The sequence below is a fragment of the Protomyctophum bolini genome, assembly GCF_963924005.1.
Source record: "Protomyctophum bolini genome assembly, chromosome: 5".
NCBI classification, from domain to species: domain Eukaryota; kingdom Metazoa; phylum Chordata; class Actinopteri; order Myctophiformes; family Myctophidae; genus Protomyctophum; species Protomyctophum bolini.
In genome coordinates, this window is record NC_137866.1 from 41,258,951 (window position 1) to 41,274,813 (window position 15,863).

The 15,863-nt window shown below is 44.4% G+C and overlaps 1 protein-coding gene across 4 annotated transcripts in view; it reads right to left on the reverse strand.

Moving 5' to 3' along the window:
• The window catches only part of LOC308315637 (protein bicaudal D homolog 2-like), a 66,084-nt gene that overhangs the window by 33,172 nt on the left and 17,049 nt on the right, over window positions 1-15,863 (reverse strand). For all 4 annotated transcript variants that reach the window (XM_080763718.1, XM_080763717.1, XM_080763716.1 and 1 more), the window contains exon 2: window positions 5,330-5,542. In XM_080763718.1, coding sequence (XP_080619844.1) covers window positions 5,330-5,542 — 213 coding nt within the window. The remainder of the gene's footprint in view (window positions 1-5,329; window positions 5,543-15,863) is intronic.

Consider the following 15,863-nt stretch of genomic DNA (forward strand, 5'->3'; position numbering starts at 1 on the left):
CATGGACAATCAACTTCACCGTGCAACTTCCCTCCCCCAGAACACGGCCAACTGTATATACAGTATATGGTCTATTATAAATATAGACGCTTGTCCAAGCCAGATGCACTGCGGTGGAATTGGGACAGGTACTTCACCCGAGCACCCCAAATACCGTAAGCAGCTTATAAGATCCTCTATTGTCAGTGTTCCGCACCGGCCACAACGAAATATAAATCAAACCTTAGAGCCGAGGAATAATGAACCTCTGGGGCTGTCAAGAGTGAAAGCAGATCTGCTTTTATCCTCCTCGTTGCCCGCAAGTGGTGTCATTCTATACAATCTACCCACAATGCATTAGGGAAGGGGGGAGGTGAGACACAGTCAAGGTCATAAGGTTTTTCAAATAGACTGCAAAGTGAAAAGTGTTTCGCTCAGAGTGTGTGTGTGTGTGTGTGTGTGTGTTCATTTTGGAGCGTGGATTGTACGCCTGCTGAGAGCTGTTCACCATATCATCGATCGAGCATGGAAAACTACTTAAAACTTGGTAGCCGCTGGATGGGAGGGCTTAAAAAAACCCCAAATCAAATATGACACGCTTTCAGCCGTCTCCTCTTCTAAGCTGAGGCCAAAAGACAAACTCCATTAGGGATCAATGGCAAATCTTTTAAATGTCTTTGGGAGATGGAGCTAAAAATAACCATCAATCTGACCACCCACAGTGATCGTTAGGCAGATTAAAACAGCAGGTCGAGAAAACATCTGGACGCTTAACCCATTTTGACATCATGACAGTTTTCTGATAAAGCTATGTTTCTATATCAGTGGTTCTTCACCTCAGTAGACCACCTCCAGACCATCACAAACAAGAGGACACCATTTCATCCTAATTCACTCAACCGAGCTCATTTTCCTCCCTCTCCTATGACAGGTCTATAATCCCTCCAGTTGAAGGGTAATAAAGGAATTAGCAGAGATGCGTAATGGCCAAGAGCTCTATTCACAGTGACAATGAGGCGGGAAAAAAACCCAATAACGTTTAACAGCTGAATGACTTCCTCATTACGGTGATTGACAAAAGAATAGGGACCCACTGTATACTGTAATACGGTTCAATCAATGGGATTGGTTGACACCTGAAAACATAATTATGGCACAGGGACTGTACTGTATATGCACCAAGTTCACCCTAAAGCATATCAACCTACATACTGTGAGATTTCTGAGTGATGCTACTATTGTGGAGATAATATAGATTCATGCAAAAGCGTGAATAGAAAGGAAAGAAAGGCCTGGGCCATGGCTCAATGGTCCAGGCACCTTGGCTGGTAATCCAGTCTGAATCCGATCCCGATGGCCTTTACTGCATGTCTTCCCCCCCATCTCTCTCCCCATTTCCTGTCAGCCTACTGTCTGCCCCTCCATAAAAAAATATAAAATAAAGGCGAAAGCCACAAAAGAAAAAAACCATTAAAAAAAAGAAAGGAAAGAAAGACAGCACTGATCCTTTCCTCCGGCGAAGGGAATCCCTGCTGCTCTGCAGGGAGCTGTAGGCAGTCGTGTTCAGTGAAGACACACTCCGTCTCATGACATGAGATTGGATTTAATGGAGTCACGCACGTTAGTCTGCGCCTCCTTACAACGTTACTGCTTCATTGTGTGGGTCTAATCCTGTCGACTGCACCGTGGCACAGGGATGGGGCTGATCAGCCTCCGGGGCCTACGCTATAGGCCTGTGGACCATAGGGAGGGTTATGCTTCAGCGACTACACGGGAGGATTATATGGTTTATATTTTGTAAACCATTAAAATCGTTAAACATTGACAATCCAGTTAACGAATAGCTGTAAAAGCAATTGATTGTTGGCGTTACTCGTCTTCGTTCTCTCTGGTTCACACAAACGAAGAAAAACAGCACCCAGTAAAACATTAAATAAACCCATCAGCGGGGCTGTGTACTGGCAGAGAGACTGTACGCTCCAGTGATTGATGGTGATGTGTTTACCAGGTTCGGAGGGGTCAACAATGAGCCATTATCATGTGGACTCTCACCAGCTTATGAACCAGCCCTACCACAGATCTTTACCTTAAATCACATCAAGGAACATTATATACTGTAGTCTCCACTTCAAATAAGACCTGGGGCCTATAGGCCGTGTTAAAGCCGTACTACTGCTCCTGCCACGTGCTTTACTCCAACTAGAGCAACAGTCTTTGTACATACGGTATGTAAGCGGAGAGTAAGACAACCTTCAACACAAAAGGCTAGTTAGAAGAACCCACCTGTCTGCTCCATTTCATGACTAAATTGAGTCACTCAATATGATTAGCTGAGCTGTCCCAGAAAAACGTGGCGTCTGACTCTGCACCACTTTGGCTTATTTACTCTCACTAAGCCTTTTCTCTCCCTCGTTCCTTTAAACCAATTTCATTCCCTCTCTGTCTGCCAGGCCCCAGCCAGGACGCTCTCCTCTTCTTCCCTCTGTATTCAGAGTTCAGACTAATCTGAAACCAGGGTGACAAAGGGTTCTTTCAGTGTTCCCGCGGCGCACGGGAGCCACAATGCCAGCCTCAGTGTCCCTGCGCCCACCATCCGTCTGCCACACTCGCCCCTCCTAGCACCAACCATACAAATGCCACTGGAAGTGTCATTATCTCCAATACACAAGAACGATTAGCACCCGCGTCCCCTTGTATCTCATCAATCACAGCTGGCAGGAGGCCGTACGTGGCACTGCGTCAGTTACTGTGTGTGCGTGTGTGTGCGTGTGGTCACACAATGGTCACAGCAGCACCTGTCCGACAGAATGACCTGCGAATGTGACACCAGCACAGCACCAGTGACTGCTGTCACATATAGGATTAGGATATGCAGTGGAGACTGTGTCTGACTTAACCACATGAACTCTACTGTTGCAATTCTGGGATGAACAGATTGGTGAAAATATCTAGAAGCTAGCTTGCAGAACTGCTATTTTTGGCAAATATATTTAGCATTGAGGGGCCTACCCGGCCTAGTGTAGAGCCCTGGGACACTCCGGTCATGGTATAAGTGGTTAATAACACTGTTTCTAAAAAGTGGGGACTTACCGGTCTCTCTTGATTTAATAAGAAGATGCTGAAAAGCACTTTGTTGTAAATTGGACTTTTAGAGGAATTATGTCCTTTTAAATGAGGGATCATGTGCTCTAAGTGCAGGGAGTAATGGTTCTGGAGTGTTTGTACAGAAGAGGCTTAGTCGGCACATCAGAAACGGACCCTGGTTCACAAGCGAAACGAGCGCCGTTTGGAAAGTCCAAATAAACTGTCCCAAATCAAGCCAGTCTGTCTAATTCCCACTAAGACGATATAGCACCCCTGTCCCCTAGTCCTATCTGCAGTGGCAAATACGTAAAGCAAATGGAGTCGTGTGGAGTCGAGTTGAGCTGGAAGCATGCAGTGGAATACAGACTCTACTGCCTCTTGTTATTAGCTGATGATTCCAAACATGTCCTTAATATTCTAGTCTTAACCTGGCCTGTCCGAGGCGTCTTTACACATCAAAGACACACACATCTAAGGAAGTGGTAGAGCAGCGCTCTCTCATCTCTCCATCAGGCTGGTTCAAAGCCCCCGAACGGACCGCTCTCACAGGGGGGAGACCTTTGGAGACCTGTTAATTCAATCCCTTCATCGCCACATACAGTACACACACACACACACACACACACACACACACACACACACACACACACACACACACACACACACACACACACACACACACACACACACACACACACACACACACACACACACACACACACACACACACACACACACACACACACACACACACACACACACACACACACACACACACACACACACACAGTGCTCTATAATTCTCTTCAAATGAGGTCAATTGGCTTTGATTGGAAGTGACAGCACAATGCAAAGGGCTGGCAGTGGTTCAGGAGGTAGAATTGCCACTTAGAAACCGGAAGGTTCCTGGTTCAATACCAGGCAATTCCTGACTTCACGCTGAAGTATCCTTGAGTAAATCACTGAACCCTGTTCATTCTGATACCGATGAGGTTTGTTCCTTGTATTGTTGCCTGCCTCTGTGTGTGTGTGTGTGTGTGTGTGTGCGTGTGTGTGTGTGTGTGTGTGTGTGCGTGTGTGCGTGCGTGCGTGCGTGCGCGCGCAGTAAAGCACTTGGGATTAAGGCGCCTATAGAAAATGCAATCATTTACCAAGACAATGTCTAAAGTGGGGCACAGACAATAGTGGTTTCCATTATGATGGCTGGTAATGTCTGAGAGGGTAGAATACATATATGAGTGCTGGAAGGGGGTTAAGTTGAGGAATTTGTGCAGTGATTCTACAATGGACAGGCTGGAGCCCCTTTACACTTGGTTGCGTGCCGTATACAAGCTCATGACCAAGTATAAATGAGCCTTTACTTGTATCTGTGGGCTGGCCAGTAGGGCATGGTAGGTATATGTATAGGACGCATATACTGTAACAGCAGATTCAACACAGGAATGTAGAGTTGTGATACAGGCAGCGGTGGACCTATATTTGTACATTTATTAATTGAAAACATTTAAAGGAACTGTAAAAATGTACTAGTACTTCAGGAGGACTAAAGCTTTCAATTGAGGAGGTTCAAAGTGGGCAAAACAAGATGCCTCTGTTTTTTACTAACCCTCTAATCATTACTCTACCCTGAAGATGCCACACCACAACTGAACACATGGAGCCTGTTCACCCGCTCCCCTCCCACTCACCACAAGTTCCAAAATGATGAGGGTACAGTACGCATGAATGTTCCTGCCTGGGGTCGCTATCACAGCGCTGATGATAAGATCTCGCATTTCTCTTTGGGAAGTAAAGCTATATCAGTGCTAGTACAGACAGGTCATAAGTATTATAGGTATAGCTGTATCAGCTTACAGCATGTACCCTACAACAATAGTGGCTCAGGAGGTAGAGTGGCCTCGGTTCAATCCAGGAACCTTCCAATTTGAACCCCAAACTGCTTCCAATGAGTATAGCTTGGCACTTATGTATGGTTTCTTCCACCGTTGTGTGTGTGTGTGTGTGTGAAGAGGCCAAGAGGGCGAATGTTAATGCACAATTGCACATTATAAAGCACTTTAGAGAAAGGCACTTTATAAATGCACCATGTACCTGTACCATAACCGGCTGAATTAATTCAAAGTCAGATCAGATAACATGGCTGGCAACAAGAACATGGCTGGCAACATCAAAGAGACATGACAACAAATTAAAAAAATAATGTTGTTCTCAAAATGTCAAACAATTTCAAGAGACTCAGCAGTCCGGTTCTGAAACCTGGTCTTACCTCTCTCATCTCCTGGGCGATGGTAGCCAGGCGCTCGTTCTCAGACTGGGTGTTGGTGAGGATGTTGCGAACCTGTCGGACCTCCGCCTGCAGCTCCAGAACCCTCTGTTCGTAGTAGGCCTCCTTAGAGGCCGACTCCTGGATCAGAGACTCCTCGCGGCTCTCCCCATCTGCTGCCACCTTCCTGTGGTTGGAGTAGGCGTGTCCAAAGGCCTGAAAACACAGAGATGCTGGTTTGAAACTAAGAGATGTTCAGGGAGGTAGAAGACTACTTTGTAAATGATATGAGGGAAAACATGAGACTGATTTCAAAGGCTTCCGAGTTCATATTTCATTTGTCCAGTTGCTTCCACATCGCTTTAATTCCTGAGGAGATATAGACCTCCTTAAAGCATGCAGTAAGCTCAGCGGTTAGCTGGATAATGTCAGTTAATGGCTGCCACAGATAAGGATTGAAATATCAAAATAGCAGGATTGCAATGACCAAAGCCTTGCTTTGTTTTGCCAGATTTTTACTGCATTGGCTCAGCTGGGACTCAAAAGCTATCCATGCATACTGTGAAAGGAGGCTTCACACAACATACAAAATGTCCCAAATTAAAGTTCCCAAATCTACTCGAGAGAGATAATCAGACGCCCACCAATCTGGGATGCATTAACCCCCCCAACCCCCAGCTCCCAGCAGGGCGCCAGTCCCTACTGCACGCACGTGCTCAGTAGAGACTCCACAGATGGAGAGACTCCACAGATGGAGTAACAGGAAAAGTGGGACAGAATCCTGGTAAACCCGCCAACTTAGGCCCACACTGGACACGACCTCTTGATCAATGACACAGTATGTCGTCCATATAAGAAGATAGCATCCCTATGTGGGCCTTACACACTACACAGTATACACAGTATAGCTCACATACACATCAGACTTTGTTTTCTACACAGGATTTAAGTTAACGACCAAGGATACAGACTTCTAATTTCCTCTATAGAGATGTGGAGTGTGGGACAGTAATGTATTGTGTCGACAGTGCTCACGTGCCCTGGTGAGAATGTGTAGTATGAGGGCTGGTTTCGCTATTAACAGCTCTTCCCTTCAACATTGACCTTAATTTGTTAATGGATCACAAGGCAGATGCACTCAAACAACACGCTGCAACATGACCATAGGAAAAAAGGGAGATAAAAAAAGAGTCATAGAGTCCACCACTGCAACAGAATGTAGGTTAGAGACTACATTCTAAGAATTATATCACCCCATGATTACATATTTCATGTCCAATCCTGTAACCAGCAGTTGGCCGTTCAGATTCCCATCTGGTCCCTCAGCATGAGTCACGCACACACGCTGGTCTGGAATCACCTGGGGAGTGTGGGCTCGTTAAAAGCCTCCACTCTGCTGCATGTGACTGACTGACGGACGCTGGATTTTCTCGGGTCAACAGTGGTTCATTTTAATCCCAGTAATTCCTTCATAAAGAGGAAATCATGGGCATGTGGAAATTATATTTCTGAACCTGACCTACTTCAAGGACTTAGTAAAATCAAAGAGGGGAGAAAAAAAACAGGAAACATGTCAAACTAGCTTAGTGGGTTAGTGAAACATGACATCATGGCTTGTGCATGCTGGCTCGTCAAGCTCTCACTCGCGGGTCAAGATGGATTGAGCAGGAACACATGGACTGTTTGCTTAACCACAAATACTAAGTATGTTGACTGAGACAGCATCCTGTGTCATATGGTCTGCAGCAATGTTATACTGTATATCCTTTCTTGGGTTTCTATTTTATTTGTCAGCTATTCACAGTTTTGTTTATCATACATACAAACATACAGTTTCCCGCATTTTTTACACCATGGTTACACAGCCTAAGTTGCAACGTGTTGCATTATGAAACACTGGTGTGGACTGGGCTTTTTAGGGTCCACAAGGCATTATTTCTCTTTTGCAGTGGACAACTAGTGCCTATATCCTACTCACTCTCAGAACAGTTTGTTGCTTGAGATTCCGCGTGTCTCCACTGAGTTTGGAAAGTTGGCTTTCAGGTTTTGTGCCCTGCATACTTGGAACACCTTACATGGTTTGCCTATGTAGGTCACTAGGCCACAGGGTTTTGCTAGGTCACTTTCAGTCGGCTATATCAACTTTGGTCAATATAAATGGCACCATTAGCGACCAGCGTTAAGCTAGCTATTGTTTTGGTACCTGTGTTTTGGTAGTTTATGGTGCATCCCCTTGTGACACTAGAGTGAAACTATGGTCTAACTCCTGTGTTCGTTGGCAGAACTACCTTAGCATGTAGACCTGTGTGTGTCTAATGTTCTTTTCCTAAATTAATCCTGACCTCCACCTTGAAAAATGGTTTCCTCTTGCCTCATCAATTACAGACTGATCCAGAATTCCACAACAGTTGTCTGTTAGAGGTTTACCGCGAGTTATTCTCTCGGCAGAACCCACTACATGCTGACTTGTGATTGTGATTCCATTTCGTCACTGGAATATAAATGACGTAATTCGGTTTGTGTCACCACCACGTGAGATTACACACCGCGCGGCGCACTCACTGACCCACATGGCTCGATGAAAACATCAGCTGATTGTCTAGTCTATCGTATCAATGTCATCACAACGCCCCCCCCCCCCCACCCCTGCACCCGCCACGTCTAATCCATGTTCGTCATTAAGGAAAAGAGATTAACCCAATCGGAAAATGGGGGAATCCTATCATTCTAATCTGACACGTGCCAGAGATAATGGGTCAGTCTGATCGTCCACACACAGCGTCTCCATCTCCTAATGAGCAGCACCCCAGCCAAAATCTGCTCACCCAAGCTTGGTAATCCCAGTCTTGTGATGGGTCTGACGCGCGTCCACTACTATAATCCACTAAATGATCTGGTGACCCAATCTATAATTCATCTCCATCCCGCCATGTGTTGCGTCTACAATTGAGCCTATGAGTGTAGATTATGAACGTGTGAGGAGGCTGATGAAGGACAAGTTACAACAGGGCGTTAATAACGAATTGTACCGTTTTGGTTCATTGGCAACCAGTTATGTGAAGCCAGATGCAGTATTTTGGATAAAGATTAGAGCCCCGATCGACGGCAGATAGACCACCACCGATTATCGATGAGAACGAGAAGAGAATTAACTATTAACCTATTTTGGGGCGGGAACCCCTTTTGGTGTTTTTTTTAAACATTGTTATAATTTAGCTATTGAAAAACAGCAAATCTACAAGCTCAAGCGCAGACCTACGAGCTTGTAGGTCTGCTATTTTTGAAAAATTGTGAAAATATTTATTTCAGAAAACTGGAGGATTTTGAAGATATTATTTTAAATGTCGAGGTCAGGCCTAAATGGGTTAACCTATTAACAATATGCCCAAATTAGGGATGCCAGGTGTAAAGTGGTTAAAAGTCAGAAAACGAATCGGCTGCGAGTACTATAGACGAATAACAGTTCACACTAATTATCCATAATGTATACATTATGGATAAGGGGTCAGGACAACTAGGCCTTTTCGTGGAGGGGTCAGACAACATTTTGGACTGTTATTCGTCTATGGTACTCAAATTGAAAACATACCCTATAAAAAGATGAAAGGTCATATCTCTCGGTCTTATGTCGCTGATTCCAGATCAGTGCATAAATACATCACAGGCTGAGGTCAGACACACACAGACCCCTCTGATCCCCGCCATGTGTGTGTAGACCCCCTTAATGCACAGAAGAGAGCGCTGATCAAGGGAGTCCGCTAATTGGATGATCGGTCAGAAAGGGCGTCTGATCTTTCGCCACTTCCTGTTTTCCTCCCCGTCGCTCTCGACATGTTCTTACTTCCCTCTGTGTCATTCAATCATTCATGCCGTCACTCACAGTCATAATATGATGAACACAGGGAATTGTGTAAAGTTCTGAACATCAAACGCTGGGAAAAGCTATACTGTGATCTCGATTTCCTGGGCGGGGTGAAGGGAGAATTGGATGGGAGACGTCACCACCATCCAATTTCCATGGCTGGTGGTGACGTCCTGCATAAATGAGAGTTTCGCCTCACCGTCACCTGTAACTGTGTTCTGTGTACTAGTGACACTAAAGCTGATTGATTGATTGATGTCATGAAGCCCTGCTTTTGGTCAGACTGAATTAAACACACGCATTTCCTTTTGGGAAATGTAGACTGTCCGATATTGACGTTTTCCTTTTGATAATAAACAATAAGACAAATTATGTAATCCGCACATTTTGCTGAATTAGCCAAAATGTGTCCAAATAAATGTTTTACTTAAAAAATAGCAAAGAATAGCAGATATGCACATTCTCAGATTAGGGCTTTAATTTCCCACTCAAAGCAAACATTGATTTGAACAATGATGGTTTGTTTATCCAATTTCAAGGCATGTTCAGACATTTTTTGTCTAATAGACGTTTAATATTCTTAGATTAGATGTTGATTGGCGGTTGTTTAAATGTCTATATATATATAGACGTTTAAACAACCGCTAATAAAGTCTAAAAAACTTACATTTTTAGCCGTTTTTTAGACGCACGTCTAATAGCCGTCTTTTGCTCAGTGGGGTTGTTATGTCTTGTAATCTGACCACTGCAGTGACATGGTTTAAAGTTCATGATTAGAGGGAAGGCCAAACCAGACCTGCTTTATGATCCGATCCAGCATGATCGCTGCTGCTGCTGCTGCTGCTCGGGAGTGGAAGGGAAATGCTAAATGATATGTTCTGCAGGCTGTATAAAGCCTTGCTGGTGATGTTTCCAACAGCATGGATAGCCTACAGAGACCTTGCAAGGTCAGAGAGTTCACATTGGTTTCCCCTGCTCAAACTCCTCCCCCACACAGTAATCCAATGAAGCGCGCAGCGCACAGAGGGGCTTTGGCTCTCTCTCTCTCTCTCTCTCTCTCTCTCTCTCTCTCTCTCTCCAACAGGTAGCAAGCAGATCAATAAGTGCAACCTCAGTAAAAACCCCATCTAAAATTCTATTTTCGGTTTCTGATCTGCTAGGAGAATATGTGTATAGGGACTTATTTTCCCCGCATTGTGAGAACAAAACAGAGATGTCTCTATAGATAGGCCTGCTACACAGCATTGTGGGAATGTATACCGATGTCTCCAGACTAGAGATAGGCGTACTGCACAGCCTTTTGAAGTACAGGATCAAACCAACACAAGCGTAAAAAGCTAATCCTTCTCCTCTCTCTTCTCCTCCGTTTCCACGTGGCTGTGTATACACCAGCAGCATTTCAATCGATATCAGTGTTTCTGCTTTTACAATCATTGCCTTTAGGCCCTAAAGCCCAATTAGAAAACCACTCACTGTAGGTGGATCAATCACTTTGAGATTTGGACAACACCTTCAAATCTCCCTTCAGTTTCCTGTTGTCTGGCAGCTTGGCTGTCCTTGACAACAGAGAAACCAAAACCTGCAGAACAAAGACCACAAGAAAAGGCAGACGGGACGAGATGGGGGAGAGAAGAGAAAAGGTCCAAACAACATCCTTGTTTTGCGGGGCAAAAAGAAAGGACCTGCACCTCCCATTCCAACACTCACAGCAGACAAGTCTTTTGTCAATGAATGATTAGGTTCTTGGTAAGCCAGTGATAACTCAGTTGGAGTTGTTTGGAGGGGCTGACAGATTATCATCTTGTCCCGGGCCTCGGCTGTAAGCTTCCATTGTGATTTATTCAGACTATGACAGCGGCAGGAAGGAGACAATAAAAACACTGAGTTGCAGTGACTTTGTGCTTTTGACATTGCCTAGATTTCTGGCCAGCAGACAGAAATAAGTCACTTAATCACCGTCTTAAACCATATTTTATACTTCAGCTATTCAAAATATCAGATCAAAGCTCAAGATTAGGTGTAACCCTAATTGAAAAACAGAGACGCCAGGGTGAAAGTGGTTATACAGACAGACACTGTGCACGAGGATGCTTATGCACACCATGGGCCGTGTGAGAGGCCCACGGGAGAATAAACTGAAGAGGGAATCTTGAAAAAACAAGAAAGTGGCCTCACACGCTGACAGCCAAAGTGCCAATATTTTATTAGGAATTTAGGATGCAGAGTAAGACATGGATACAACGTTTCGGCAGTTAAGCCTTCATCAGGGAATATTCACAGATGCATGTTTTGTGGGAAAACTTGTTATTTAAATTTAAATAGTCAGCAGAATAAAATCCCAAACCCTGGCAGCTCATGTAAACCGATCCTTGCTGATTTTGAAGCTGAAGTGCTATCACAGTATTTTTTACAAGGCCAGTGAATGCCCGATAGGGTAGAACAGAGGTCATGCTTACCTAGCAATAATAAACAAACGCACTCCGCTAAATGCAGCCGTGTTCAGAAACGTGATATGAGAACGCACGTGTCAATGCCCTTCGTACGAGCATTGTGTCGCTAGAGGGTGGGCTGAGGCTACGGCAGGACAATCTGACGACAGTTTATGAGAAACAGAGTTGGTTGTTGTGTGGAGATTGAACAATGCAGTGTTGTGTTTGTTTCCTGTGGGTGGCGGACCGACTCATACATGAAGTCAGGTCACATTGCATGCCAAGAGAGTGACTCAGGGCTGGTCAGTGTGTTAACCGCATGAACCCTGGCGTCCATATTCTGGACATTCTGCTAAATTAGTCGACGATCTAGAAGACTACAACAAGTCCCAACTTTTAGATTGTCTATTTTCTTGGTGTAATGGGAAAAAGGAGGGGGGGGGCCCTGGAGGACTCTGGTCTACGACATATACAAGGTTTAAGTGGTTAAAAGCCAACACCGAGGAATGAGGGAGGAAGAAAGGGATGGACGATGTGTGTGTGTGTGTGTGTGTGTGTGTGTGTGTGTGTGTGTGTGTGTGTGTGTGTGTGTGTGTGTGCGTGTGTGTGTGTGTGTGTGACGTGTGTGTGCGTGTGTGTGTGTGTGCGTGTGGAGGAGTTGTTTCCTGCCTCGTGCACCATCCCTCACATGGAGCCACAGCGGTAAACACGGCATACATCCTTCCTTGCCCCCTTCCTCCCTCCCTCTCCCTCTCTCGGTTTAATTCACAGGCCATCGCTCAAACAACACACAGATACATTCATAGTCATATACACGCATTTTCACGTGTTTATTAATTCTATATTTAGCTGCCCGACCAGCGACCGTCACCATCTGCTTACAATAATGGATCATCTGTTTTTGTGTTCATATGCTGTTCTGGAGTTGAAAAGAGCTTGTTGTATAACATGCAGTGCAGGGTGGCGTTAGCTTACTGTACATTCAACTACCACTCTGAAAACCCTACTACAACAGTGTGTGAGATCTATTATTAGAATGCAATCAGAAAGAACATGGAGCGACGACGATAATAACACAGAGGTGTTGATCGTCCACTGATTCAAATCCTCCTCCTCTCCCTGCTGTCTCTCATGTCACTAGATATCAATGTAGAACATAGTACATACATGTTGGCACTGCAGGATGTTCTGTGTAAATAAATCATTTTCCACCAGAGTGCTTCATGTAATTGTAGTTTACATAAACGCAACTGTCTGATTTCACGATCACATTTTTACAGAAAAATAGAGAGGCTAGGGGAGAAAGGGAGAGAGAGATGCAAAGGGAAATGAGATTGAGGGTGGAAGACATTATACCTGATTTATACTTATAGTCGGATGCCAGTACAGCGAATAGCAGATCTGCAAGCTCACAAAGCATTGCATCACAATACGTTGCAAGCAATATAGTTCTGCCATTTTCGGTACATGAGATGCGCAACCAAGTACAAACCGGGCATTAGATATTGTCTGACACAGACCCAGATTGATTCACTGTGTACAGCAGAGCACGTGCACGCACGCACGCATGCACACCCACACACGGTCACACACAAAAACTCCATTTCCAATTTTCGTGCCCTGCAATAAACCATTCTGCACCAGCCATGTTGAGGCCTGTTCTGCTCTCCTGAGACGAAGCCAGAAGAATGCATTGGTAGCCTCGGGTCTTCTCCTTGATGCAGAAACCTGGGCCCGAGTCACAGCGGCTCTGCACACAGGCTGAGCACTTCTATACGCCAGAGGCAAGGAATACACCACCGAGAATATCAAGGGAGAGATGCTCAGGTGAAGGAAGCGCCGCACACTAAACATCCTGGAATAGAACCATATACAGTACACACTCCAACAATAGAACTCCTACAACACTGCTTTTCACAAAGTGAGCAAAGCTTACAGTGAGACAGAAACGGCACAACTATATTTTCAAAAATAATAAAGAAATCAAGAAGGTTGCCGCTTTGTCAGTCATTATTCATGAAGGTACAATCAGCTAAATAGATTATTGGGCCACGATTCAAAACAAATGAGCTGTTAGCTGTTTGGCTTTGCAGTTGCAGAATAATAATAGAACATCAATGTCTGTCTTTTTCTGCCCACTCTTTTCTTTTTATCCTTCTGAAATGTACAATCTGAAGTGATATTGCCCTGTTGCCCCTGTTTAAGTGTGGACTTGATGTCATATGTAGCTCACGCATCTAAAGAAAAAGGACTATACAGAGACATTGGAGATGGAGCCACTTGGAGGGGGGATGAGGGAGGGAAGAGGGGTGGGGAAAAAAAGAAATCTTGGGAATTGCACTTGTGTCCTATGTAAAAACGCTATCTATAATGTATTGCTTTTTCCAAATAAAACAAATATTATTAAAAAATAAAGAACATCAATCTTAAACAACATCAACAATAATAATAAAAGATTGATCTCCCCCCCACAAGGGCATGAACTAAAACCAGTATCATCCCTGGAGGAACAGGGTGGAGGCAAGGCCAGGAGAGGGAGAGATGCTGGAGGGTTTGGAACCACGTACTGGGATCCTCATTCACTCACATCTCACAAAGTTACAGGTCTGTACTAATCAGACTCTGGAGGCACACGAACACGCCGCAGAAATGAGAAAACATCAGTACAGTCTTAATTACGCTCACGTTGCAGCGTTTCGGTGATACGCCAGACCAACGGAGCCGTTCTCTGCCAACAGGCTGTTATGCTTGATTAATACTTCGTTGCACGCCAAGTTCAGGCAGCATTGCATGTGTGATGGGTTGTCAGCTTGTAGATTGCTTTAAGATCGTTGCGTGACAACGTCTAATCAGGCTCATCAACACAGTACGTAGAAATGGGGCATCAATAGCCGAGTTTTTGTGGTGCGTGTACAGCGTACCACATGATGACGCTGCCTGACAAAGTCACAGACCATTTTCTGCATGTCCCTCCCGGTATCCGGAGAACTCGCCAGTTTACCAACTCGCCGCAATTTAGTTTGACTTCACCTTCATTTGAATTGCATTGAATTGAATTGAATTGAGAGAGAATATAGTTGTTTAGAGTGAACACTAGAGAAAGTAGGAATGCTAAAAGTTTAAACATCAAAGTACCGAAACAATGTAATTCATTAGTAAACAATTCCTGAATTGGTAGGCCTACTTATCGTTGGTATTCACCTTTTCTATCATCATCTAGCTGACCATTTAATTGCACAAAATAATAACTATAACATCTGTGGGTTTGACACACTACCCTGACGAAGACAGCATCTTAGCATAACGGTGAAGACATTGATGAAGAATGTTCGCCGTGGCGACTAGTCTACTATTAAGCGTGATGTACAACAGTATAAATGGTTCTGCTTTAAGTAGGCATTAAGCCAAGTCAGATGTCATGTTCAAAGTAAAGCATACTGCTCATCTATATTCAACATTATGTCTACACTGACAGCAGACTGGGGAAGATAATATTCATGTATTGTAAAGCATACATTATTGTGTGAGTGTGTGTGTGTGTGTGTGCGCGCGCGTGTGCGTACGTGTGCGCGCGTGTGAGATCCCTATGTAATTAGTACTAAAAGCAGTCATTATGGGTTCTGGTACGGCGGCAAAATCCTCAACACCTGCATGTGGCTGACAACATGTTATCTGTGGGAGGACATGAGTGGGGCGTCACCTTTACGTGGTATGGAATGTTTCATTTAGCCAGCGAGGGCCATTTTCATTCCAGAGAAAATGTAAAGTGAAATGTAAGCCACTAAAACAAACCATGTTCTAAATTCTAATCTATGATGATAAACATTTACAAAGCCACCACAGCTCTGCAGAGTAAGGCAGTTTTTTCGGAGAACGTTGGTCTTGGCTAACAAGTTCTTGGTTTATTGACATAGGAACGCTGGAAGAGGGCAAAAATCACAGCACACACTTCGTAACGTGCCAAGCCAAGCGATGTTATTTGCCGAGCGATCGAGGACGTGAACCACGCTATTGTTTTTCAACCGTACATTTGAAAAACAAAAGACACCACTATCAGTCCATGAAATAATAACGAGGCACATGTTTGTGGAGTCTGTTTATCCATTCTATTGTTTAGCTGCTAAATCTGTTATTGAATGGAGATAAAAGCCAGGGTCTCAAGGGAGAACCACACTCAATAGGGCTGATACACTGCAGCACCATATCGGTGCCCGGCTGTGAAATCAGCTTTTCTTATCTCAGCTAT